At 42.9% G+C, this 26,448-nt stretch overlaps 1 protein-coding gene across 1 annotated transcript in view; it reads left to right on the top strand.

Annotated features, from left to right (window-relative positions):
- Positions 1 to 26,448, top strand: part of CLMN (calmin) — a 427,590-nt gene that overhangs the window by 363,959 nt on the left and 37,183 nt on the right. Inside the window, exon 10 of the mRNA XM_053697501.1 lies at positions 2,350 to 2,507. Within this exon, the coding sequence (XP_053553476.1) occupies positions 2,350 to 2,507 (158 nt within the window). The remainder of the gene's footprint in view (positions 1 to 2,349; positions 2,508 to 26,448) is intronic.

The raw sequence follows: 26,448 nt of genomic DNA on the forward strand, positions 1-26,448 counted from the left end.
TCTCATTCAGGGTCCCTTCCTTCATCCAAATCTAGCTTCTCTGAAGCTGACTGCGTGGAGATTGAACGCTTAATTTTATCCAAGCGTGGGTTCTCTGATCCGGTCATAGAGACCTTGATTCAGGCTCATAAGCCTGTAACTAGAAAAATCTACCCTAAGATTTGGCGTATATACTTTTATTGGTGTGAATCCAAGGGCTACTCTTGGAGTAGAGTTAGGATTCCTATAGTTTTGTCTTTTCTCCAGGAAGGTCTGGAGAAGGGTTTATCTGCTAGTTCCCTAAAGTGTAAAATTTCGGCTCTATCCATTTTGTTTCACAAACGTCTAGCAGATGTACCAGATGTACTATCTTTTTGTCAGGCCTTGGTAAGAATCAGGCCTGTGTTCAAACCAGTTACTCCTCCATGGAGTCTTAATCTAGTTCTAAAAGTTCTTCAAGGGGCTCCGTTTGAGCCTATGCATTCCTTAGATATCAAGTTGCTATCTTGGAAAGTTCTTTTTCTGGTTTCTATTTCTTCTGCGCGAAGAGTTTCAGAACTCTCGGCGCTACAGTGCAAATCTCCATACCTTATTTTCCACTCAGATAAGGTAGTGCATAGAACAAAATTAGGTTTTCTTCCTAAAGTCATTTCGGATAGGAACATTAACCAAGAAATTGTTGTTCCTTCCTTGTGTCCTAATCCTTCTTCCCAGAAGGAGAGACTTCTTCACAATTTAGATGTGGTTCGGGCCCTGAAGTTTTAACTTCAGGCGACTAAGGACTTTCGTCAGTCCTCTTCTTTGTTTGTAGTTTTTTCTGGAAAACGTAAGAGTCAGAAAGCTACGGCTACTTCTCTTTCTTTGTGGCTGGAGAATATCATACGTCTCGCATATGAGACTGCTGGGCAGCACCCTCCTGAGAGGGTTACGGCTCATTCCACAAGGGCTGAGACTTCCTCATGGGCGTTCAAGAATGAGGCTTCTGTGAAGCAGATTAGCAAGGCTGCAACTTGGTCCTCTCTTCATACTTTTTCGAAATTTTACAAATTTGACACGTTTGCCTCATCTGAGGCTGTTTTTGGGAGAAAGGTTCTTCGTGCAGTGTTGCCTTCCGTTTAGGTCCCTGTTTTTCCCGTCCTGTATCATCCGTGTCCTCTAGCTTGGGTATTGTATCCCATAAGTAATGAATGATCCCGTGGACTCATCGTGTCTAAAAAAGGAAAACAAAATTTATGCTTACCTGATCAATTTATTTCCTTTTTGACACGACGAGTCCACGGCCCACCCTGTTTTTATGTATAGACAGGTTTTTATTTTTATAAACTCCAGACACCTCTGCACCTTGGCTTTCCTTTCTTTCCTAACTTCGGTCAAATGACTGGAGTGGGAGAGAGGGGATGGGCTATTTAACAGCTTTGCTGTGGTGCTCTTTGCTGCCTCCTGGTGACCATGAGGTGAATATCCCATAAGTAATGAATGATCCCGTGGACTCGTCGTGTCAAAAAGGAATTACATTTATCAGGTAAGCATAGATTTTGTTTTTGTCTGATATTTTATAGCAACACAACCGAAATGTCTTGTAATTAGACAGTGTTAAATGGTCTTAAATGTTATAAATGCTGAATTCGGATGTTGTAAAAGGAAGAAGATTAAAAAGTTTAAACAAGAAAACCAAAAATCTTTTTATTAAAGGGATAGAAAGATTAAAATAGAAAGGTGCATTTAAATTGTAAATAGAAACATTTTTTATATTGTACATCCAATAGCAAAAATGCCTCTAGTAAAAGTTATTACTGTTTTTCAGCGACATACGCACATATGCTGTGAGGGCCTGTGCACCAGCAGTGATGTGTATTGTGTCTGAAGATTTCAGTTGTGTCATACAAACCACTGCTGATTCCCTGAGAAAGTCTGGTGTTTGAATGCTGGTGCACAGAGCTCTCACAGCATATGTGCATATGCTGCTTGAAAACAGTAATAACTAGAAGAATACTAGAATAATATTTGCTAATGGAACTATATTGTAAAACCGCTTCTATTTAAAATTGAAATGAACCTTTTAAAGGATTCATGATTCTGATAGATTATAGAATTTACTTCAGCTACCAAATGTACATCATTCTCTTGATATACTTACCAAGGTAGATTTTCATGGATAATCTATAAAGTTTAACAAAAGATAACAAATCAATGAGGTAAATTTGGTAATAGAAATAAATTGAAGTTTTTTTTTTTTAAATTGTATGCTCATTCTAAATCATAAAAGTCTCATTGTAACTCTTATGTCCCTTTAAGCTGTCTATGATTACAAGTGAAATTGGCCTTTGAAGCTATAAATCTCTAAACTGATGTCACTTTTATTTTCTTTAGGGTTTTGCAGTTGATGGGATAAACCAGCAGAAGATAAAAAGCCCCCTGCGATCAGACAACAAAAGAGCAGAACTTGAAGAGACAAATTTCCAGGTGATCAAGGAGGTTTTGGACACACCAGCAATAGAATTGAAGGAACAGAATTTACTTCGGTTCAGGTATTGATCTCTTGTATATTTATGCAGCAACTTAAAGGGACACTGAACCCAAATTTTTTTCTTTTGTAATTCAGAAAGAGCATGCAATTTTAAGCAACTTTCTAATTTACTCCTATTATCAATTTTTCTTTGTTTCTTCATTATTTGAAAAAGAAGGCATCTAAGCTTTTTTTTGGTTTCAATACTCTGGACAGCACTTTTTTATTATTTATTATGAATTTATCCACCAATCAGCAAGGACAACCCAGGTTGTTCACCAAAAATGGGCCGGCATCTAAACTTACATTCTTGCATTTCAAATAAAGATACCAAGAGAATGAAGAAAATTTGATAATAGGAGTAAATTAGAAAGTTGCTTAAAATTTCATGCTCAATCTGAATCCCGAAAGAAAAATTTTGGGTACAGTGTCCCTTTAACAAACCTGCAAAGCTTCTTTTTACCCATCAGTACTTGTAAATAGGAGCTAACCAATCACAGACTGTAGACTTTTGCAGGCTCGGTTATATTTCCCCATACTTAGAGATATTAAACAGTACATATATGCTTGTTATCATGATGTATTCAAACCAAAGATTAGCCTTAGAATAATATGTAGATACATTTTTACATCCAAATTAGCTGTTTAATTATTGAAAATATAATTGCAAAGGTTTAGTTTCTATAAAGTAATGGGAGCTGCCATGTTTGAGGATTAGAGGGAAATATAAATCAAATATAAAGCTCTGTGCATTTTCTACCCTTTATTTATTTTTTTTACATTTATTTGTACAGTGAAACACACCCTAGGGTGTCACTCTCAACATAGTTTTAAATATTAAATCTGAGATGTCACAAAGATGAGCGTTTTTTTCATAACTTGGTAAATCAGCTGTATAAAGTAACAGATATGAAGCATAAATTGTTCGATTCTTTTAATAACTCTGTGCTTAATAAACCTGCACTAAACCTGTATTCCAAAGACTAAAAACTCAAATGCAATTTTAATTTAAAATTTTTAAAATAAGCATTTTTCTCTTGTTAAGTGTATCCAGTCCACGGATCATCCATTACTTATGGGATATTCTCCTTCCCAACAGGAAGTTGCAAGAGGATCACCCACAGCAGAGCTGCTATATAGCTCCTCCCCTAACTGTCATATCCAGTCATTCTCTTGCAAGCCTCAACCAAGATGGAGGTCGTAAGAGGAGTGTGGTGTTTTATACTTAGTTTATTCTTCAATCAAAAGTTTGTTATTTTTAAATGGTGCCGGAGTGTACTGTTTATCTCAGGCAGTATTTAGAAGAAGAATCTGCCTGCGTTTTCTATGATCTTAGCAGAAGTAACTAAGATCCATGGCTGTTCTCACATATTCTGAGGAGTGAGGTAACTTCAGAGAGGGAATGGCGTGCAGGTTTTCCTGCAATAAGGTATGTGTAGTTAATATTTTTCTAGGGAGGGAATTTGCTAGAAAATGCTGCTGATACCGAACTAATGTAAGTAAAGCCTTAAATGCAGTGAGAGCTACTGGTATCAGGCTTATTAATAGAGATGCATACATAAAAATGTAATATAAAACGTTTGCTGGCATGTTTAATCGTTTTTATATGTATTTGGTGATAAAACTTATTGGGGCCTAGTTTTTTTCCACATGGCTGGCTTGAATTTGGCCTAGTAACAGTTTTCCTTAGGCTTTCCACTGTTGTAATATGAGTGGGAGGGGCCTATTTTGCCGTTTTTTTGCACAGCAAAAATTACAGGCACAGACATCCAGCTTCTTCCTGCATGATCCAGGACATCTCTGGAGGGCTCAAAAGGCTTCAAAGTCGTTTTTGAGGGAGGTAAAAAGCCACAGTAGAGCTGTGGCAGTTGTGATTGTTTAAAAAAAAAAAAAAATTTTTGTCTTTTATTATTCCAGTTTGGGTATTAAGGAGTTAATCATCCATTTGCAAGTGGGTGCAATGCTCTGCTAACTTGTTACATACACTGTAAAAATTTCATTAGTGTAACTGCCTTTTTTCACTGTTATTTCAAATTTTGACAAAATTTGTGTTTCTTAAAGGTGCAGTAACGTTTTTTATATTGCTTGTAAACTTGTTTAAAGTGTTTTCCAAGCTTGATAGTCTCATTGCTAGTCTGTTTAAACATGTCTGACACAGAGGAAACTACTTGTTCATTATGTTTGAAAGCCATGGTGGAGCCCCATAGGAGAATGTGTAGTAAATGTATTGATTTCACCTTAAACAGTAAAGATCAGTCTTTAACTATAAAAGAAATATCACCAGAAGATTCTGACGAGGGGGAAGTTATGCCGACTAACTCTCCCCACGTGTCAGACCCTTCGCCTCCCGCTCAGGGGATGCACGCTAATATGGCGCCAATTACATCAGGGACGCCCATAGCGATTACCTTGCAGGACATGGCTGCAATCATGAATAATACCCTGTCAGAGGTATTATCCAGGTTGCCTGAATTAAGAGGCAAGCGCGATTGCTCTGGGGTTAGGAGAAATACAGAGCGTGCAGATGCTGTAAGGGCCATGTTTGATACTGCGTCACAATATGCAGATCATGAGGACGGAGAGCTTCAGTCTGTGGGTGACATCTCTGATTCGGGGAAACCTGATTCAGAGATTTCTAATTTTAAATTTAAGCTTGAGAACCTCCGTGTGTTGCTTGGGGAGGTATTAGCTGCTCTGAATGACTGTAACACAGTTGCAGTACCAGAGAAATTGTGTAGGCTGGATAAATACTGTGCGGTACCGGTGTGTACTGATGTTTTTCCTATACCTAAAAGGCTTACAGAAATTATTAGCAAGGAGTGGGATAGACCGGGTGTGCCTTTTTCCCCACCTCCTATATTTAGAAAAATGTTTCCAATAAACGCCACTACACGGGACTTATAGCAGACGGTCCCTAAGGTGGAGGGAGCAGTTTCTACTTTAGCAAAGCGTACTACTATCCCGGTTGAGGACAGTTGTGCTTTTTCAGATCCAATGGATAAAAAATTGAAGGGTTACCTTAAGAAAATGTTTATTCAACAAGGTTTTATTTTACAGCCCTTTGCATGCATTGCGCCTGTCACGGCCGCGGAGGCATTCTGGTTTGAGGCCCTGGAAGAGGCCATCCATACAGCTCCATTGACTGAAATTATTGACAAGCTTAGAACACTTAAGCTAGATAACTCATTTGTTTCTGATGCCATTGTTCATTTGACTAAACTAACGGCTAAGAATTCCGGATTCGCCATCCAAGCACGTAGGGCGCTATGGCTTAAATCCTGGTCAGCTGACGTGACTTCGAAGTCTAAATTACTCAACATTCCTTTCAAGGGGCAGACCTTATTCGGGCCTGGTTTGAAGGAAATTATTGCTGACATTACTGGAGGTAAGGGTCACACCCTTCCTCAGGACAGGGCCAAAGCAAAGGCCAAACAGTCTAATTTTCGTGCCTTTCGAAATTTCAAGGCAGGTGCAGCATCAACTTCCTCCGCTTCAAAACAAGAGGGAACTTTTGCTCAATCTAAGCAGGCCTGGAAACCTAACCAGTCCTGGAACAAAGGCAAGCAGGCCAGAAAGCCTGCTGCTGCCTCTAAGACAGCATGAAGGAACGGCCCCCTATCCGGCGACGGATCTAGTAGGGGGCAGACTTTCTCTCTTCGCCCAGGCGTGGGCAAGAGATGTTCAGGATCCCTGGGCGTTGGAGATCATATCTCAGGGATATCTTCTGGACTTCAAAGCTTCCCCTCCACAAGGGAGATTTCATCTTTCAAGGCTATCTGCAAATCAGATAAAGAAAGAGGCATTCCTACGCTGTGTGCGAGACCTCCTAGTTATGGGAGTGATCCATCCAGTTCCGCGGACGGAACAAGGACAGGGTTTTTATTCGAATCTGTTTGTGGTTCCCAAAAAAGAGGGAACCTTCAGACCAATTTTGGATCTAAAGATCTTAAACAAATTCCTCAGAGTTCCATCTTTCAAAATGGAAACTATTCGGACCATCCTACCCATGATCCAAGAAGGTCAGTACATGACCACAGTGGACTTAAAGGATGCCTACCTTCACAAACCGATTCACAAAGATCATCATCGGTTTCTAAGGTTTGCCTTTCTAGACAGGCATTACCAATTTGTAGCTCTTCCCTTCGGGTTGGCTACAGCCCCGAGAATCTTTACAAAGGTTCTGGGCTCACTTCTGGCGGTTCTAAGACCGCGAGGCATAGCGGTGGCTCCGTATCTAGACGACATCCTGATGCAGGCGTCAAGCTTTCAAGTTGCCAAGTCTCATACAGAGATAGTTCTGGCATTTCTGAGGTCGCACGGGTGGAAAGTGAACGAGGAAAAGAGTTCTCTATCCCCACTCACAAGAGTCTCCTTCTTAGGGACTCTTATAGATTCTGTAGAAATGAAAATTTACCTGACGGAGTCCAGGTTATCAAAACTTCTAAATGCTTGCCGTGTTCTTCACTCCATTCCGCACCCTTCGGTAGCTCAGTGTATGGAGGTAATCGGCTTAATGGTAGCGGCAATGGACATAGTGCCATTTGCACGCCTTCATCTCAGACCGCTGCAATTATGCATGCTGAGTCAGTGGAATGGGGATTACACAGATTTGTCCCCTCTGCTAAATCTGGATCAAGAGACCAGAGATTCTCTTCTCTGGTGGTTGTCTCGGGTACACCTGTCCAAGGGTATGACCTTTCGCAGGCCAGATTGGACAATTGTAACAACAGATGCCAGCCTTCTAGGTTGGGGTGCAGTCTGGAATTCCCTGAAGGCACAGGGATTGTGGATTGTGGTCCAATAAATATTCTGGAGTTAAGAGCGATATTCAATGCTCTTCTGGCTTGGCCTCAGTTAGCAACACTGAGGTTCATCAGATTTCAGTCGGACAACATCACGACTGTGGCTTACATCAACCATCAAGGGGGAACCAGGAGTTCCCTAGCGATGTTAGAAGTCTCAAAAATAATTCGCTGGGCAGAGTACCACTCTTGCCACCTGTCAGCAATCCATATCCCAGGCGTGGAGAACTGGGAGGCGGATTTTCTAAATCGTCAGACTTTCCATCCGAGGGAGTGGGAACTCCATCCGGAGGTGTTTGCTCAGTTGATTCATCGTTGGGGCAAACCAGAGTTGGATCTCATGGCGTCTCGCCAGAACGCCAAGCTTCCTTGTTACGGATCCAGGTCCAGGGACCCAGAAGCGACGCTGATAGATGCTCTAGCAGCGCCTTGGTTCTTCAACCTGGCTTATGTGTTTCCACCGTTTCCTCTGCTCCCTCGACTGATTGCCAAAATCAAACAGGAGAGAGCATCGGTGATTCTGATAGCACCTGCGTGGCCACGCAGGACTTGGTATGCAGACCTAGTGGACATGTCATCCTTTCCACCATGGACTCTGCCTCTAAGACAGGACCTTCTGATACAAGGTCCTTTCAATCATCCAAATCTAATTTCTCTGAGACTGACTGCATGGAGATTGAACGCTTGATTCTATCAAAGCGTGGCTTCTCCGAGTCAGTCATTGATACTTTAATACAGGCACGAAAGCCTGTTACCAGGAAAATCTACCTCAAGATATGGCGTAAATATCTTTATTGGTGTGAATCCAAGAATTACTCATGGAGTAAGGTTAGGATTCCTAGAATATTGTCTTTTCTCCAAGAGGGCTTGGACAAAGGATTATCAGCTAGTTCCTTAAAGGGACAGATTTCTGCTCTGTCTATTCTTTTGCACAAGCGTCTGGCAGAGGTTCCAGACGTCCAGGCATTTTGCCAGGCTTTGGTTAGAATTAAGCCTGTGTTTAAACCTGTTGCTCCCCCGTGGAGCTTAAACTTGGTTCTTAAATTCTTCAAGGAGTTCAGTTTGAACCCCTTCATTCCATTGATATTAAACTTTTATCTTGGAAAGTTCTGTTTTTGATGGCTATTTCCTCGGCTCGGAGAGTCTCTGAGCTATCTGCCTTACAATGTGATTCTCCTTATCTGATTTTTCATGCAGATAAGGTAGTCCTGCGTAGCAAACCTGGGTTTTTACCTAAGGTGGTTTCTAACAAGAATATCAATCAAGAGATTGTTGTTCCATCATTGTGTCCTAATCCTTCTTCAAAGAAGGAACGTCTTTTACATAATCTGGACGTAGTCCGTGCCTTGAAGTTTTACTTACAGGCTACTAAAGATTTTCGCCAAACATCTAACCTGTTTGTTGTTTACTCTGGACAGAGGAGAGGTCAGAAGGCCTCGGCAACCTCTCTTTCTTTTTGGCTTCGGAGTATAATACGCTTAGCCTATGAGACTGCTGGACAGCAGCCCCCTGAAAGGATTACAGCTCATTCTACTAGAGCTGTGGCTTCCACCTGGGCCTTTAAAAATGAGGCCTCTGTTGAACAGATTTGCAAGGCCGCGACTTGGTCTTCGCTTCACACTTTTTTCCAAATTTTCCAAATTTGATACTTTTGCTTCTTCGGAGGCTGTTTTTGGGAGAAAGGTTCTTCAGGCAGTGGTTCCTTCCGCTTAATCCTGCCTTGTCCCTCCCATCATCCGTGTACTTTAGCTTTGGTATTGGTATCCCATAAGTAATGGATGATCCGTGGACTGGATTCACTTAACAAGAGAAAACATAATTTATGCTTACCTGATAAATTTATTTCTCTTGTAGTGTATCCAGTCCACGGCCAGCCCTGTCCTTTTAAGGCAGGTCTAAATTTTAATTAAACTACAGTCACCACTGCACCCTATGGTTTCTCCTTTCTCTGTTTGTTTTCGGTCGAATGACTGGATATGGCAGTTACGGGAGGAGCTATATAGCAGCTCTGCTGTAGGTGATCCTCTTGCAACTTCCTGTTGGGAAGGAGAATATCCCATAAGTAATGGATGATCCGTGGACTGGATACACTACAAGAGAAATAAATTTATCAGGTAAGCATAAATTATGTTTTTCCTGAGTATACTGTATGTAATAGCAAAAATGTTTCTAGTATAAGCTATGACTGTTTTTACTGTGCACGGAGCACAAAAGAGCATATATCAGCAGTTATAGAGAGCGAGTCAGCAGCAGAACAGACAATTCCCTCTGAGCAGATGTTGGGTTTGAATGAGTGTGTTTGGGGCATACATAGATATGCTCAGTGCACAGTTAAATCTCACTGAAACTGCTTTTTACTAAAAACGATTTTGCTCATTCATGTATATTGGGGGGATAAATGTTTATTTTCAAAAATGAAATGCATTTATATGAGTTTATATTTGAGTTTACTTTCCCTTTGAAGGCACACAGTATGCAATTTTAAAAAAAAGTATCATTTACTACCATACAAAATGTTGGCATTCTTACCATCAAAAATTTTGTATTCTGGTCTTGACAATTGCAAACCCCATGTATCCATATGCAAGAAGAGCACTAGATGGCAGCACTTTTTCCTGCCATGTTGTGCTCTACATGCCTACCTAGGTATCTCCCCAACAAAGAATATGATTGGAATGAAGCAAATTTGATAATAAAAATTGAAAACTTATAAAATGTTTTGCTCTGTCTGAATCACAAAAGAAAATGATGCATATCCCTTTAAAGAGACATAAAAGTGCAAGAAGAAAATACTGTGTTAGTTAAATGCAAGCTTTAGGTCAATAATAAAGTGCACTGGGTGCAGGGGATAAAATCGGCTCTAGAGCTGAGGGCATTACTGGGATTTAGGTTTGCTGCAGGGTGCCCTCTATCTTCTGTTTAACCTTTAGGGGGATAGTTTGAGTTTCGGCCATCCAGGGCTCAAAATTTCACTAGCCATTGGCCAGTGGAAATGTAACTGTGGCGAGAGAAAGTTAGTGAGTGAAGTTAAATAAAGGTTCACTCACTGTGGGGTGTTGTAAGTAGCAAAGTTAGCACATTGTATTTTGGGCTAGATGCTAAAAATATTATCTGAAGGGATATTATATATCCATGAAACGGCAAGTATATGTTATACCCCTAGAGCTGTGGGGACCCCTTTAGCGCTTATACTGTTACTTCTGAGAGAGTACAGGGGGGAGAGAAAGTGGAGAATGAAGAGTTAAGAGTGTGGAGAGAAACAAAAGAAATAAAGAAGATATATTAGAGTGTAAAGAGAAGATATTGCCTAAATGATGGGAGAGGGTAAAAAAGAGAAATTCAAAAAGGGGAGGGAGTGGAGAAAGCGAGAAAGAAGGGAAAGATGATAATTATTAAAAAAAAAAAAAAAAAAACTCCGGGTCTGCTATGGCCTTCTATTACTGTCTGGATTCTTTAATTTCAACAACTTCCTTTTTAACTGCACAAGAACGTGTTTCTCTTGTTAAGTGTGTTCAGTCCACGGGTCATCCATTACTTATGGGATATATTCTCCTTCCCAACAGGAAGTTGCAAGAGGATCACCCAAGCAGAGCTGCTATATAGCTCCTCCCCTCACATGTCATATCCAGTCATTCTCTTGCAACCCTCAACAAAGAAGGAGGTCGCGAGAGGAGCTGGAGTTTTTACTTATCTATTCTTCAATCAAAAGTTTGTTATTTTAAATGGCACCGGAGTGTGCTGTTTTTCTATCTCAGGCAGTATTTGGAAGAAGAAACTGCCTGCATTTTTTTTCTATGATCTTAGCAGGCGTAACTAAGATCCACTGGCTGTTCTCGACATTCTGAGGAGTGGGGTAACTTCAGAAACTGGGAATAGCATGCGGGGTCCTCCGCAAATGAGGTATGTGCAGTACTTTATTTTCTGGGAATGGAATTGACTAAGAAAATACTGCTGTTTCCGTATAATGTAAGTTCAGCCTTAAATGCAGTAGGGGCAACTGGTATCAGGCTGATAAATGTATGCGCAGTCGAGTTATTTTCTAGGGACTAGAATTTGACTGAGAAAATACTGTTAAACTGAAATAATACTTAAGCCTTATCTGCAGTGGTAGCGACTGGTAGCAGGCTTAGTGATAACTTTGCATGACATTGGAAAATGTTGTTTTTTAATAAAACGTTTACTGGCATGTTATTCGTTTTTGTGAGGTACTTTGGTGATAAATTCTTTGGGCATGATTTTTTTTCCACATGGCTAACATATTTTTCTGCATGGAAACCGTTATATCTGGGCTCCCACTGTTGTGATAGGAGTGGGAGGGACCTTGTTTTAGCGCCTTGTTGCGCAGTTAAAATTCTAGCACAGTCTTCCTGCTTCTTCCTCCTTGATCCAGGACGTCTCTAGAGAGCTCAGGGGTCTGCAAAATTCATTTGTGAGGGAGGTAATCAGTCACAGCAGATCTGTGACAGTGTGCTTGACTGTGATTAAAAGCGTTAAATCTTAATTGATATCCGTTTTATCCGTTTTGGGTATTGAGGGGTTAATCATCCTTTTGCTAATGGGTGCAATCCTCTGCTAATAATACACTTCTTGTTAAGAATTGTTTAATTATATCTGTATTTTTGAAGCGCTGCAGCGTTTTTTATATTGCTTGTAAACTTATTGAAAGTGATTTCCAAGCTTGCTAGTTTCATTGCTAAGTCTGTTTAAACATGTCTGATTCAGAGGAAACTGTTTGTTCATCATGTTCAAAAGCCAATGTGGAGCCCAATAGAACGATGTGTACCAATTGTATTGATATTGCTTTGAATAAAAGTCAATCTGTACCGATAAAGAAACTATCACCAGACAACGAGGGGGAAGTTATGCCGCCTAACTCTCCTCACGTGTCAGTACCTGCGTCTCCCGCTCGGGAGATGCGTAGGATTGAGACGCCAAGTACATCTAGGCCCTTACAAATCACTTTACATGATATGGCTAATGTTATGAAAGAAGTATTATATAATATGCCCGAATTAAGGGGCAAACGCGATAGCTCTGGGTTAAGGACAGAGCGCGCTGATGACACGAGAGCCATGTCTGATACTGCGTCACAATTTGCAGAACATGAGGACGGTGAGCTTCATTCTGTCGGTGACGGTTCTGATCCGGGCAGACCGGATTCAGAAATTTCAAATTTCTCCAACATAGGTGTGTCCGGTCCACGGCGTCATCCTTACTTGTGGGATATTCTCTTCCCCAACAGGAAATGGCAAAGAGCCCAGCAAAGCTGGTCACATGATCCCTCCTAGGCTCCGCCTACCCCAGTCATTCTCTTTGCCGTTGTACAGGCAACATCTCCACGGAGATGGCTTAGAGTTTTTTAGTGTTTAACTGTAGTTTTTATTATTCAATCAAGAGTTTGTTATTTTGAAATAGTGCTGGTATGTACTATTTACTCAGAAACAGAAAAGAGATGAAGATTTCTGTTTGTATGAGGAAAATGATTTTAGCAACCGTCACTAAAATCCATGGCTGTTCCACACAGGACTGTTGAGAGCAATTAACTTCAGTTGGGGGAACAGTGTGCAGTCTCTTGCTGCTTGAGGTATGACACATTCTAACAAGACGATGTAATGCTGGAAGCTGTCATTTTCCCTATGGGATCCGGTAAGCCATGTTTATTACGATCGTAAATAAGGGCTTCACAAGGGCTTATTAAAACTGTAGACTTTTTCTGGGCTAAATCGATTCATTATTAACACATATTTAGCCTTGAGGAATCATTTTATCTGGGTATTTTGATATAATAATATCGTCAGGCACTGTTTTAGACACCTTATTCTTAGGGGCTTTCCCAAAGCATAAGCAGAGCCTCATTTTCGCGCCGGTGTGGCGCACTTGTTTTTGAGAGGCATGGCATGCAGTCGCATGTGAGAGGAGCTCTGATACTTAGAAAAGACTTTCTGAAGGCGTCATTTGGTATCGTATTCCCCTTTGGGCTTGGTTGGGTCTCAGCAAAGCAGATACCAGGGACTGTAAAGGGGTTAAAGTTCAAAACGGCTCCGGTTCCGTTATTTTAAGGGTTAAAGCTTCCAAATTTGGTGTGCAATACTTTTAAGGCTTTAAGACACTGTGGTGAAAATTTGGTGAATTTTGAACAATTCCTTCATGTTTTTTCGCAATTGCAGTAATAAAGTGTGTTCAGTTTAAAATTTAAAGTGACAGTCACGGTTTTATTTTAAAACGTTTTTTGTACTTTGTTATCAAGTTTATGCCTGTTTAACATGTCTGAACTACCAGATAGACTGTGTTCTGAATGTGGGGAAGCCAGAATTCCTATTCATTTAAATAAATGTGATTTATGTGATAATGATAATGATGCCCAAGATGATTCCTCAAGTGAGGGGAGTAAGCATGGTACTGCATCATTCCCTCCTTCGTCTACACGAGTCTTGCCCACTCAGGAGGCCCCTAGTACATCTAGCGCGCCAATACTCCTTACTATGCAACAATTAACGGCTGTAATGGATAATTCTGTCAAAAACATTTTAGCCAAAATGAACACTTATCAGCGTAAGCGCGGCTGCTCTGTTTTAGATACTGAAGAGCATGACGACGCTGATAATAATATTTCTGAAGGGCCCCTAACCCAGTCTGATGGGGCCAGGGAGGTTTTGTCTGAGGGAGAAATTACTGATTCAGGGAACATTTCTCAACAGGCTGAACCTGATGTGATTGCATTTAAATTTAAGTTGGAACATCTCCGCATTCTGCTTAAGGAGGTATTATCCACTCTGGATGATTGTGACAAGTTGGTCATCCCAGAGAAACTTTGTAAAATGGACAAGTTCCTAGAGGTGCCGGGGCTCCCAGAAGCTTTTCCTATACCCAAGCGGGTGGCGGACATTGTTAATAAAGAATGGGAAAGGCCCGGTATTCCTTTCGTCCCTCCCCCCATATTTAAAAAATTGTTTCCTATGGTCGACCCCAGAAAGGACTTATGGCAGACAGTCCCCAAGGTCGAGGGAGCGGTTTCCACTTTAAACAAACGCACCACTATACCCATAGAGGATAGTTGTGCTTTCAAAGATCCTATGGATAAAAAATTAGAAGGTTTGCTCAAAAAGATGTTTGTTCAGCAAGGTTACCTTCTACAACCAATTTCATGCATTGTCCCTGTCGCTACAGCCGCATGTTTCTGGTTCGATGATCTGATAAGAGCGGTCGATAGTGATTCTCCTCCTTTGGAGGAGATTATGGACAGAATCAATGCTCTCAAATTGGCTAATTCTTTCACCCTAGACGCCACTTTGCAACTGGCTAGGTTAGCGGCTAAGAATTCTGGGTTTGCTATCGTGGCGCGCAGAGCGCTTTGGTTGAAATCTTGGTCGGCTGATGCGTCTTCCAAGAACAAGCTACTTAACATTCCTTTCAAGGGGAAAACGCTGTTTGGCCCTGACTTGAAAGAGATTATCTCTGATATCACTGGGGGTAAGGGCCACGCCCTTCCTCAGGATCGGCCTTTCAAGGCAAAAAATAAACCTAATTTTCGTCCCTTTCGTAGAAACGGACCAGCCCAAGGTGCTACGTCCTCTAAGCAAGAGGGTAATACTTCTCAAGCCAAGCCAGCTTGGAGACCAATGCAAGGCTGGAACAAGGGAAAGCAGGCCAAGAAACCTGCCACTGCTACCAAGACAGCATGAAATGTTGGCCCCCGATCCGGGACCGGATCTGGTGGGGGGCAGACTCTCTCTCTTCGCTCAGGCTTGGGCAAGAGATGTTCTGGATCCTTGGGCGCTAGAAATAGTCTCCCAAGGTTATCTTCTGGAATTCAAGGGACTTCCCCCAAGGGGGAGGTTCCACAGGTCTCAGTTGTCTTCAGACCACATAAAAAGACAGGCATTCTTACATTGTGTAGAAGACCTGTTAAAAATGGGAGTGATTCATCCTGTTCCATTAAGAGAACAAGGGATGGGGTTCTACTCCAATCTGTTCATAGTTCCCAAAAAAGAGGGAACGTTCAGACCAATCTTAGATCTCAAGATCTTAAACAAGTTTCTCAAGGTTCCATCGTTCAAGATGGAAACCATTCGAACTATTCTTCCTTCCATCCAGGAAGGTCAATTCATGACCACGGTGGATTTAAAGGATGCGTATCTACATATTCCTATCCACAAGGAACATCATCGGTTCCTAAGGTTCGCATTCCTGGACAAACATTACCAGTTCGTGGCGCTTCCTTTCGGATTAGCCACTGCTCCAAGGATTTTCACAAAGGTACTAGGGTCCCTTCTAGCTGTGCTAAGACCAAGGGGCATTGCTGTAGTACCTTACTTGGACGACATTCTGATTCAAGCGTCGTCCCTTCCTCAAGCAAAGGCTCACACGGACATTGTCCTGGCCTTTCTCAGATCTCACGGGTGGAAAGTGAACGTGGAAAAGAGTTCTCTATCCCCGTCAACAAGGGTTCCCTTCTTGGGAACAATAATAGACTCCTTAGAAATGAGGATTTTTCTGACAGAGGCCAGAAAAACAAAGCTTCTAGACTCTTGTCGGATACTTCATTCCGTTCCTCTTCCTTCCATAGCTCAGTGCATGGAAGTGATCGGGTTGATGGTAGCGGCAATGGACATAGTTCCTTTTGCGCGCATTCATCTAAGACCATTACAACTGTGCATGCTCAGTCAGTGGAATGGGGACTATACAGACTTGTCTCCGAAGATACAAGTAAATCAGAGGACCAGAGACTCACTCCGTTGGTGGCTGTCCCTGGACAACCTGTCACAAGGGATGACATTCCGCAGACCAGAGTGGGTCATTGTCACGACCGACGCCAGTCTGATGGGCTGGGGCGCGGTCTGGGGATCCCTGAAAGCTCAGGGTCTTTGGTCTCGGGAAGAATCTCTTCTACCGATAAATATTCTGGAACTGAGAGCGATATTCAATGCTCTCAAGGCTTGGCCTCAGCTTGCGAGGGCCAAGTTCATACGGTTTCAATCAGACAACATGACAACTGTTGCGTACATCAACCATCAGGGGGGAACAAGGAGTTCCCTAGCGATGGAAGAAGTGACCAAAATCATTCTATGGGCGGAGTCTCACTCCTGCCACCTGTCTGCTATCCACATCCCAGGAGTGGAAAATTGGGAAGCGGATTTTCTGAGTCGTCAGACATTGCATCCGGGGGAGTGGGAACTCCATCCGGAAATCTTTGCCCAAGTCACTCAGCTGTGGGGCATTCCAGACATGGATCTGATGGCCTCTCGTCAGAACTTCAAAGTTCCTTGCTACGGGTCCAGATCCAGGGATCCCAAGGCGGCTCTAGTGGATGCACTAGTAGCACCTTGGACCTTCAAACTAGCTTATGTGTTCCCGCCGTTTCCTCTCATCCCCAGGCTGGTAGCCAGGATCAATCAGGAGAGGGCGTCGGTGATCTTGATAGCTCCTGCGTGGCCACGCAGGACTTGGTATGCAGATCTGGTGAATATGTCATCGGCTCCACCTTGGAAGCTACCTTTGAGACGGGACCTTCTTGTTCAGGGTCCGTTCGAACATCCGAATCTGGTTTCACTCCAGCTGACTGCTTGGAGATTGAACGCTTGATTTTATCGAAGCGAGGGTTCTCAGATTCTGTTATTGATACTCTTGTTCAGGCCAGAAAGCCTGTAACTAGAAAGATTTACCACAAAATTTGGAAAAAATATATCTGTTGGTGTGAATCTAAAGGATTCTCTTGGGACAAGGTTAAGATTCCTAGGATTCTATCCTTCCTTCAAGAAGGATTGGAAAAAGGATTATCTGCAAGTTCCCTGAAGGGACAGATTTCTGCCTTGTCGGTGTTACTTCACAAAAAACTGGCTGCTGTGCCAGATGTTCAAGCCTTTGTTCAGGCTCTGGTTAGAATTAAGCCTGTTTACAAACCTTTGACTCCTCCTTGGAGTCTCAATTTAGTTCTTTCAGTTCTTCAGGGGGTTCCGTTTGAACCCTTGCATTCCGTTGATATTAAGTTATTATCTTGGAAAGTTTTGTTTTTAGTTGCAATTTCTTCTGCTAGAAGAGTTTCAGAATTATCTGCTCTGCAGTGTTCTCCTCCTTATCTGGTGTTCCATGCAGATAAGGTGGTTTTACGTACTAAACCTGGTTTTCTTCCAAAGGTTGTTTCTAACAAAAACATTAACCAGGAGATTATCGTACCTTCTCTGTGTCCGAAACCAGTTTCAAAGAAGGAACGTTTGTTGCACAATTTGGATGTTGTTCGCGCTCTAAAATTCTATTTAGATGCTACAAAGGATTTTAGACAAACATCTTCCTTGTTTGTTGTTTATTCTGGTAAAAGGAGAGGTCAAAAAGCAACTTCTACCTCTCTCTCTTTTTGGATTAAAAGCATCATCAGATTGGCTTACGAGACTGCCGGACGGCAGCCTCCCGAAAGAATCACAGCTCATTCCACTAGGGCTGTGGCTTCCACATGGGCCTTCAAGAACGAGGCTTCTGTTGATCAGATATGTAGGGCAGCGACTTGGTCTTCACTGCACACTTTTACCAAATTTTACAAGTTTGATACTTTTGCTTCTTCTGAGGCTATTTTTGGGAGAAAGGTTTTGCAAGCCGTGGTGCCTTCCATTTAGGTGACCTGATTTGCTCCCTCCCTTCATCCGTGTCCTAAAGCTTTGGTATTGGTTCCCACAAGTAAGGATGACGCCGTGGACCGGACACACCTATGTTGGAGAAAACAGAATTTATGTTTACCTGATAAATTACTTTCTCCAACGGTGTGTCCGGTCCACGGCCCGCCCTGGTTTTTTTAATCAGGTCTGATAATTTATTTTCTTTAACTACAGTCACCACGGTACCATATGGTTTCTCCTATGCAAATATTCCTCCTTAACGTCGGTCGAATGACTGGGGTAGGCGGAGCCTAGGAGGGATCATGTGACCAGCTTTGCTGGGCTCTTTGCCATTTCCTGTTGGGGAAGAGAATATCCCACAAGTAAGGATGACGCCGTGGACCGGACACACCGTTGGAGAAAGTAATTTATCAGGTAAACATAAATTCTGTTTTTAAATTTAAGCTTGAGAACCTCCGTGTGTTACTAGGGGAGGTATTAGCGGCTCTGAATGATTGCGACACGGTGGCAATTCCAGAGAAATTGTGTAGGTTGGATAGATACTATGCGGTACCGGTGTGTACTGACGTCTTTCCTATACCAAAAAGACTTACAGAAATTATTAGTAAGGAGTGGGATAGACCCGGTGTGCCTTTTTCCCCTCCCCCGATATTTAGAAAAATGTTCCCTATAGATGCCACCACACGAGACTTATGGCAGACGGTCCCTAAGGTGGAGGGAGCAGTTTCTACGTTAGCCAAGCGTACCACTATCCCGGTGGAGGATAGCTGTGCTTTCTCAGATCCAATGGATAAAAAATTAGAGGGTTATCTTAAGAAAATGTTTGTTCAACAGGGTTTTATATTGCAGCCTCTTGCATGCATTGCGCCTGTCACGGCTGCAGCAGCATTCTGGTTTGAGTCTCTGGAAGAGGCGATTCGCACAGAACCATTGGATGAGGCTTTGAGCAAAGTTAGAACCCTTAAGCAAGCTAATGCGTTTGTTTCAGATGCCGTAGTACATCTAACCAAACTTACGGCTAAAAATTCCGGATTCGCCATACAGGCGCGCAGAGCGCTCTGGCTTAAATCCTGGTCAGCGGATGTAACTTCCAAGTCTAAGCTACTTAACATTCCTTTCAAAGGGCAGACCTTTTTCGGGCCCGGCTTGAAGGAAATTATTGCTGACATAACGGGAGGTAAGGGCCACGCCCTTCCTCAGGACCGGGCCAAACCAAAGGCCAAACAGTCTAATTTTCGTGCCTTTCGTAACTTCAAGGCAGGAGCAGCATCGACTTCCTCCGCTCCAAAACAGGAAGGAACTACTGCTCGTTACAGACAGGGTTGGAAAGGCAACTAGTCATGGAACAAGGGCAAGCAGGCCAGAAAGCCTACTCCCACCCCTAAGACAGCATGAAGACAGGGCCCCCTATCTGGAGACGGATTTAGTGGGGTGCAGACTTTCTCTCTTCGCCCAGGCTTGGGCAAGAGATGTGCAGGATCCCTGGACATTAAAGATTATATCTCTTGGATACCTTCTGGATTTCAAAACCTCTACTCCACAAGGGAGGTTCCATCTTTCGAGGTTATCAACAAACCTAGTAAAGAGAGAGGCATTTCTACAATGTGTACAAGACCTCTTAATCATGGGAGTGATCCACTCAGTTCCGCGATCGGAACAGAGACAAGGATTTTACTCAAATCTATTTGTGGTTCCCAAAAAAGAGGGAACCTTCAGACCAATCTTGGACTTAAAGATCTTAAACAAATTCCTACTGGTACCATCTTTCAAGATGGAAACCATTTGAACCATCCTACCCATGATCCAAGAGGGTCAATATATGACCACAGTGGACTTAAAGGATGCTTACCTTCATATACCGATTCACAAAGATCATTATCAGTACCTAAGGTTTGCCTTTCTAGACAGGCATTACCAGTTTGTGGCTCTTCCCTTTGGGTTAGCCACGGCCCAGAGAATTTTTACAAAGGTTCTGGGCTCACTTCTGGCGGTACTAAGACCACGAGGCATAGCGGTGGCTCCGTACCTAGACGACATTCTGATACAAGCGTCAAGTTTTCAGAATGCAAAGTCTCATACAGAGATAGTTCTAGCATTTCTGAGGTCGCATGGGTGGAAAGTGAATGTGGAAAAGAGTTCTCTGTTACCACTCACAAGGGTTCCTTTTCTAGGGACTCTTATAGATTCTGTAGAGATGAAGATTTACCTGACGGAGTCCAGGTTATCAAAGATTCTCAATGCTTGCCGTGTCCTTCATTCCGTTCCAAGCCCATCAGTAGCTCAGTGCATGGAGGTAATCGGCTTAATGGTCGCGGCAATGGACATAGTGCCATTTGCGTGCCTGCATCTCAGACCGCTGCAACTATGCATGCTCAGTCAATGGAACGGGGATTACTCAGATCTGTCTCCTTTGCTAAATCTGGACCAGGAGACCAGAGATTCTCTTCTCTGGTGGATGTCACCGGTTCATCTGTCCAAAGGAATGACCTTTCGCAAACCAGATTGGACGATTGTAACAACGGATGCCAGCCTTCTAGGCTGGGTAACAGTCTGGAATTCCCTGAAGGCTCAGGGATCGTGGACTCAGGAGGAGAAACTCCTTCCAATAAACATTCTAGAATTAAGAGCAATATTCAATGCTCTTCTAGCTTGGCCTCAGTTAGCAAAACTGAGGTTCATCAGATTTCAGTCGGACAATATCACGACTGCTTACATCAATCATCAAGGGGGAACCAGGAGTTCCCTAGCGATGTTGGAAGTCTTGAAGATAATTCGCTGGGCAGAGTCTCACTCTTGCCACCTGTCAGCGATTTACATCCCGGGCGTAGAGAACTGGGAGGCGGATTTCCTAAGTCGCCAGACTTTTCATCCGGGAGAGTGGGAACTTCACCCGGAGGTATTTGCTCAACTGATTCGTCGTTGGGGCAAACCGGATCTGGATCTCATGGCATCTCGCCAGAACGCGAAGCTTCCTTGTTATGGATCCAGGTCCAGGGACCCGGGAGCGGTGCTGGTAGATGCGTTAGCAGCCCCTTGGGTTTTCAACATAGCTTATGTGTTTCCACCATTTCCGTTGCTACCTCGACTGATTGCCAGGATCAAACAGGAGAGGGCATCGGTAATTCTGATAGCGCCTGCGTGGCCACGCAGGACCTGGTATGCAGACCTAGTGGACATGTCGTCCTGTCCACCATGGTCTCTTCCTCTGAGGCAGGACCTTCTAATTCAGACTGCCTGGAAATTGAACGCTTGATTCTATCAAAGCGTGGGTTTTCGGATTCGGTTATTGATACATTAATACAGGCTCGGAAACCTGTGACCAGAAAAATTTACCATAAGATATGGCGTAAATATTTATATTGGTGCGAATCCAAGAGTTACTCATGGAGTAAGGTTAGGATTCCTAGGATATTGGCTTTTCTACAAGAGGGTTTAGAAAAGGGTTTATCCGCTAGTTCGCTAAAGGGACAGATTTCAGCTCTGTCTATTCTTTTACACAAACGTCTGGCAGAGAATCCAGACGTCCAGGCCTTTTGTCAGGCTTTGGCTAGAATTAAGCCTGTGTTTAAAGCTGTTGCTCCTCCGTGGAGCTTAAACTTGGTTCTTAAAGTTCTTCAGGGTGTTCCATTTGAACCCCTTCATTCCATTGATATTAAGCTTTTATCTTGGAAAGTTTTGTTTTTGATGGCTATTTCCTCGGCTCGAAGAGTCTCTGAGTTATCTGCCTTACATTGTGATTCTCCTTATCTGATCTTTCATTCAGACAAGGTAGTACTGCGTACTAAACCTGGGTTTTTGCCTAAGGTTGTTTCTAACAGGAATATCAATCAAGAGATTGTTGTTCCATCATTATGTCCTAATCCTTCTTCAAAGAAGGAACGTCTTTTGCATAATCTAGACGTGGTCCGTGCTCTGAAGTTCTACTTACAGGCAACTAAAGATTTTAGACAAACTTCCTCTCTGTTTGTCGTTTACGCTGGACAGAGGAGAGGTCAAAAGGCTTCGGCTACCTCTCTCTCTTTTTGGCTTCGTAGCATAATACGTTTAGCCTATGAGACTGCTGGACAGCAGCCTCCTGAAAGAATTACAGCTCATTCCACTAGAGCTGTGGCTTCCACCTGGGCCTTTAAGAATGAGGCCTCTGTTGAACAGATTTGCAAGGCTGCAACTTGGTCTTCACTTCATACTTTTTCCAAATTTTACAAATTTGACACTTTCGCTTCTTCTGAGGCTGGTTTTGGGAGAAAGGTTCTGCAGGCAGTGGTTCCTTCTGTTTAATGGTCCTGCCTTGTCCCTCCCATCATCCGTGTACTTAGCTTTGGTATGGGTATCCCATAAGTAATGGATGACCCGTGGACTGAACACACTTAACAAGAGAAAACATAATTTATGCTTACCTGATAAATTTATTTCTCTTGTAGTGTGTTCAGTCCACGGCCCGCCCTGTCCTTTTAAGGCAGGTTCTAAATGTTAAAATTATAACTCCAGTCACCACTGCACCTTATAGTTTCTCCTTTCTCGTCTTGTTTCGGTCGAATGACTGGATATGACATGTGAGGGGAGGAGCTATATAGCAGCTCTGCTTGGGTGATCCTCTTGCAACTTCCTGTTGGGAAGGAAAATATATCCCATAAGTAATGGATGACCCGTGGACTGAACACACTACAAGAGAAATAAATTTATCAGGTAAGCATAAATTATGTTTTCACAATGGCTAAACATATGCAAAGAGAGGTAGAATAGTTGGTGTGGGTGGGATCGGAAGTGGCAAGTGACATTTTGTCCTGGCTTGTAGCTTAGGACTTGAAATTTCGAGCCATCAGACCCCTTCTACTGTCACTAATATGTCACAATCTAGCCACACCAGACAAGCTTGTGATTTAGTTTAGTGGGTGCAAGGGCTAACAACACTCTCTAGTCTGTACTAGACTTAAAAGAAATGCTCCAAACTCCCCTTTAATGCCACCCACACTAAACTAACTATGCTGCCACCACTTATGATTTATTAAAGGGAAAATCCTAAGGAAAAACACAGACTTACACCTAAACTCTCAGAATACAGTTTAGCAGAAAATCACCTAAAATATACAGTTCTAATACTCCATTCCTTTCAGTAACGTTGTTCAATTATTAGACAAAGGCCAAAGCTTAATAAATGAATTATTTATTATGCCAAAAATATTAAGCTCAATGCATTATTAATAAAAAAAAAAGTTGTTACAAGTACAATTACACACAGCAAACAGGTTAAAATAAAATGAAGAAAATAACAGACCTAATACTTTCCTAGCTTATAAGTCTGCCCCAGGGAGATGGGCAAGAGAAGATGGTCACTCGCGCTGTAGCAGCCTCCCATGTAGAATAAACAATCTTATTGTTAAAACACAAGATTCTTATACATATTTTCCAGAGATCAAGTTGCCTGACCACACCCCCCTGGGCAGGGGCTAAAAAAATTATAGAACCCATTATAATTTCTGCTAGGTAAATCTATTTTCACATATACAGACAGGCACTCTCTTAGTTTCATTGGGAGAGTGAATTTGATATCAAATATGACAGGGTTGTCATATTTCCCTTCATTTAATGTCATAACAGTTTTAAACACATATATAAATTATACCCATGTCCCTTTATAGACCTTATCAGTTACTGGAACTGAGGCACTGTTTTGTGTCATGCCCTCTGCTGACAGTTTGACTGGCTTTATGACTCAATGCACACACAATAACATTTGGTGGAATGGGCCTTAGAAACTATTTATGAGGGGTTCTGGCACATCAAATAGAAATCATGTACTTGCTTAACACACACAGTTCTTAAAAAACAAACAACTGTTTTTAGTTCACAAACTAAACAGAATTAACCCCTTAGCAGTTAAATCCTGAGGTATTCGTGACACTCGTATTAACAGCTCCTAAGAAATCAGTGTTGACGGGTTTCACTGCCTGCTGTTATCACTTAAGTCCATGTTAGGTGCGATGCTATGAGACTGTGAAACTTGAGAGGCTGTGTGTCTGTTCCACTGCGGTGATTCCGGTAAGATCGTTTCATTTTATCTCATATGATAACGTAAGAAGACAGGGTCACAGTGTGACTCCTTTATCTGTATGGAATGAAGGGTTAATATCTCTGGAAGGAGATTATTGGACAGGGGGGATTTATACATAACTTGCTTTATTATGTTTTATGATGCGACATGTGTGAGATGAGGCTCAGGTAGATATGGAACATTTAGTTTTTACTTTCGTGTTTGGATAGCTGCGCGGCCTGTTATTTTTGGTGCGTTTTTTTACTGGAGCAGGGGCGGTCCTGCATGGCACGCCATGTGACTGGGTGTGGTCTCATTGACTAACTCTTTCCTGACCGTGCGGTTTACAGGAGAAGAAGCGGTTTCTCTGAGGGGCCTAGGTCATAGGAGGTGGTGAGTGCCCCAGTCATTGGGGTATAAAGGTGCCATTTGTTTTTTTCTATTGTCCATCTTAAAAGCGCAAGCTATGGAGGACTCTGATATATTAGAGGGTACTCCCTCTTTACCTAAATCTAATACCTATTTTTATTGTGAAGAGGCTACGGTATATCGGCCTGCTCAATTATGTTCCACATGCCTCGATAAGGTAGTTATGTCTAAAAAGACAAGGATGTTTAGTACCACTGAACCATCCACCTCTGAGGGGTCTCCGTCCCGTGAGGTGCGTTCTCTGCAATCATCTCCTACTACACATGCAGCCTCCCATTGCACTGCTAATCCTCCTTCGGGAGGGGCCCTCTTACTGCCAGACTTTTCTGAACAGCTACAAATGGCAGTGTCTGCGGCCTTCAGTGCTTTACCTTGCCCTGCTAAGCGCAAGCGAAAGGTCATCTACCAATTTGTATGTATCTGATACTGGATTATCCGCTGAGGAAGACGCCTCTGATTGTTCAGAGGAGGCTCCTTCCGGGTCGGGATCTGCTACCTCTAAACCTCCGGCTGCGGAGGAACCAGACTTTAGATTTAGAATTGAGCACTTACGCTTTCTGTTAAAAGAAGTGTTGGCTACTTTAGAGGTTCCAGAAGCTAAATTACCCGAAGAACCTTCTATTCCTAAGCTTGGTAAGGTCTAGTTCTGTCCCTAAGGGGGACAGAGCTATCTCCACGCTTGCTAAGCGCACTACTATCCTGCTTGAGAATAGTTCGTTGTTTGAGGAGCCCATGGATAAGAAGCTAGAAACTCTATTAAGAAAGATATTTCAGCACACGGTGTACTCTTTTCAGCCTGCAGCGGCGGTTGCTGTGGTAGCTGGAGCCGCTATCTATTGGTGCGACTCTTTATCAGAGATGATCAAGGTGGAAACTCCCCTCAACGAGATCCAGGGAAGAATTAAGGCCTTGAGGGTAGCTAATTCTTTTATCTGTGATGCAAACATGCAGATTATTCGCCTGAATACCAAGAAATATGGTTTTCTGTTCTTGCCCATAGGGCTCTCTGGCTGAAGTCTTGGTCCGCGGACATGACTTCACAATATAGATTACTTTCCCTTCCATTTAAGAGGAAGATTCTTTTCGGTCCAGGCCTGGACTCTATCATATCCACGGTCACTGGGGGCAAGGGTGCCTTTCTACCGCAGGATAAGAAGAATAAACCTAAAGGACAGGGTCCTAATTTTCCTCCCTTTCGTTCGAATAAATCCCAACACCAGCAGCCCTCCGCAAAGCCTGATCAGTCCAAGGGAACTTGGAAACCATCTCAATCTTGGAATAAATACAAGCAGAACAAGAAGCCCGCCAAAACAAAGTCGGCATGAAGGGGCGGCCCCCGAGCCGGCATTGGATCGAGTTGGGGGCAGACTATCTCTCTTTGTGGAGGCTTGGTTAGGGGACATGCAAGACCCTTGGGTCCTAGAGGTCATCACTCAGGGTTACAGGATAGATTTCAAATCTCATCCATCCAGGGGCAGATTCCTCTTATCAAACCTGTCTTGAAGACAAGAAAAACGAGAAGCTTTTCTAGGGTGCATGAGGGATCTCTCCTCCCTGGGAGTAATTGTACCAGTACCTCTACCAGAGAGAGGTCTAGGGTACTACTCAAACCTTTTTGTGGTCCCAAAGAAGGAGGGTACGTTTCGCACCATTCTAGACCTAAAGTGCTTAAATAAGTTTCTGTCGGTCCCATCGTTCAAGATGGAGACGATAAGGTCGATTGTGCCCTTAGTTCAAGAGGGACAGTTCATGACTATGATAGACTTGAAGGATGCTTACCTACATGTGCCAATTCACAAAGATCACTTCAAGTTCTTAAGATTCGTTTTTCTAGACCAGCACTTCCAGTTTGTGGCTCTTCTGTTTGGTCTGGCTACTGCTCCAAGAGTCTTTACGAAGGTTCTGGGGGCTCTGCTCGCGGTGGCAAGGTCCAGAGGTATTGCAGTAGCGCTATACTTGGAGGACATTCTGGTCCAGGCTCCGTCCTGCCGGCTGGCAGAAGACCCATTCAAGAGCTCTTCTTCTTCTTCAATCTTATGGATGGAAGATACACTTAGGAAAGAGTTCTCTGGTACTCAGTACCAGGGTGGAATT

This window comes from Bombina bombina, chromosome 1, assembly GCF_027579735.1.
Source record: "Bombina bombina isolate aBomBom1 chromosome 1, aBomBom1.pri, whole genome shotgun sequence".
Classification (NCBI taxonomy): Eukaryota; Metazoa; Chordata; class Amphibia; order Anura; family Bombinatoridae; genus Bombina; species Bombina bombina.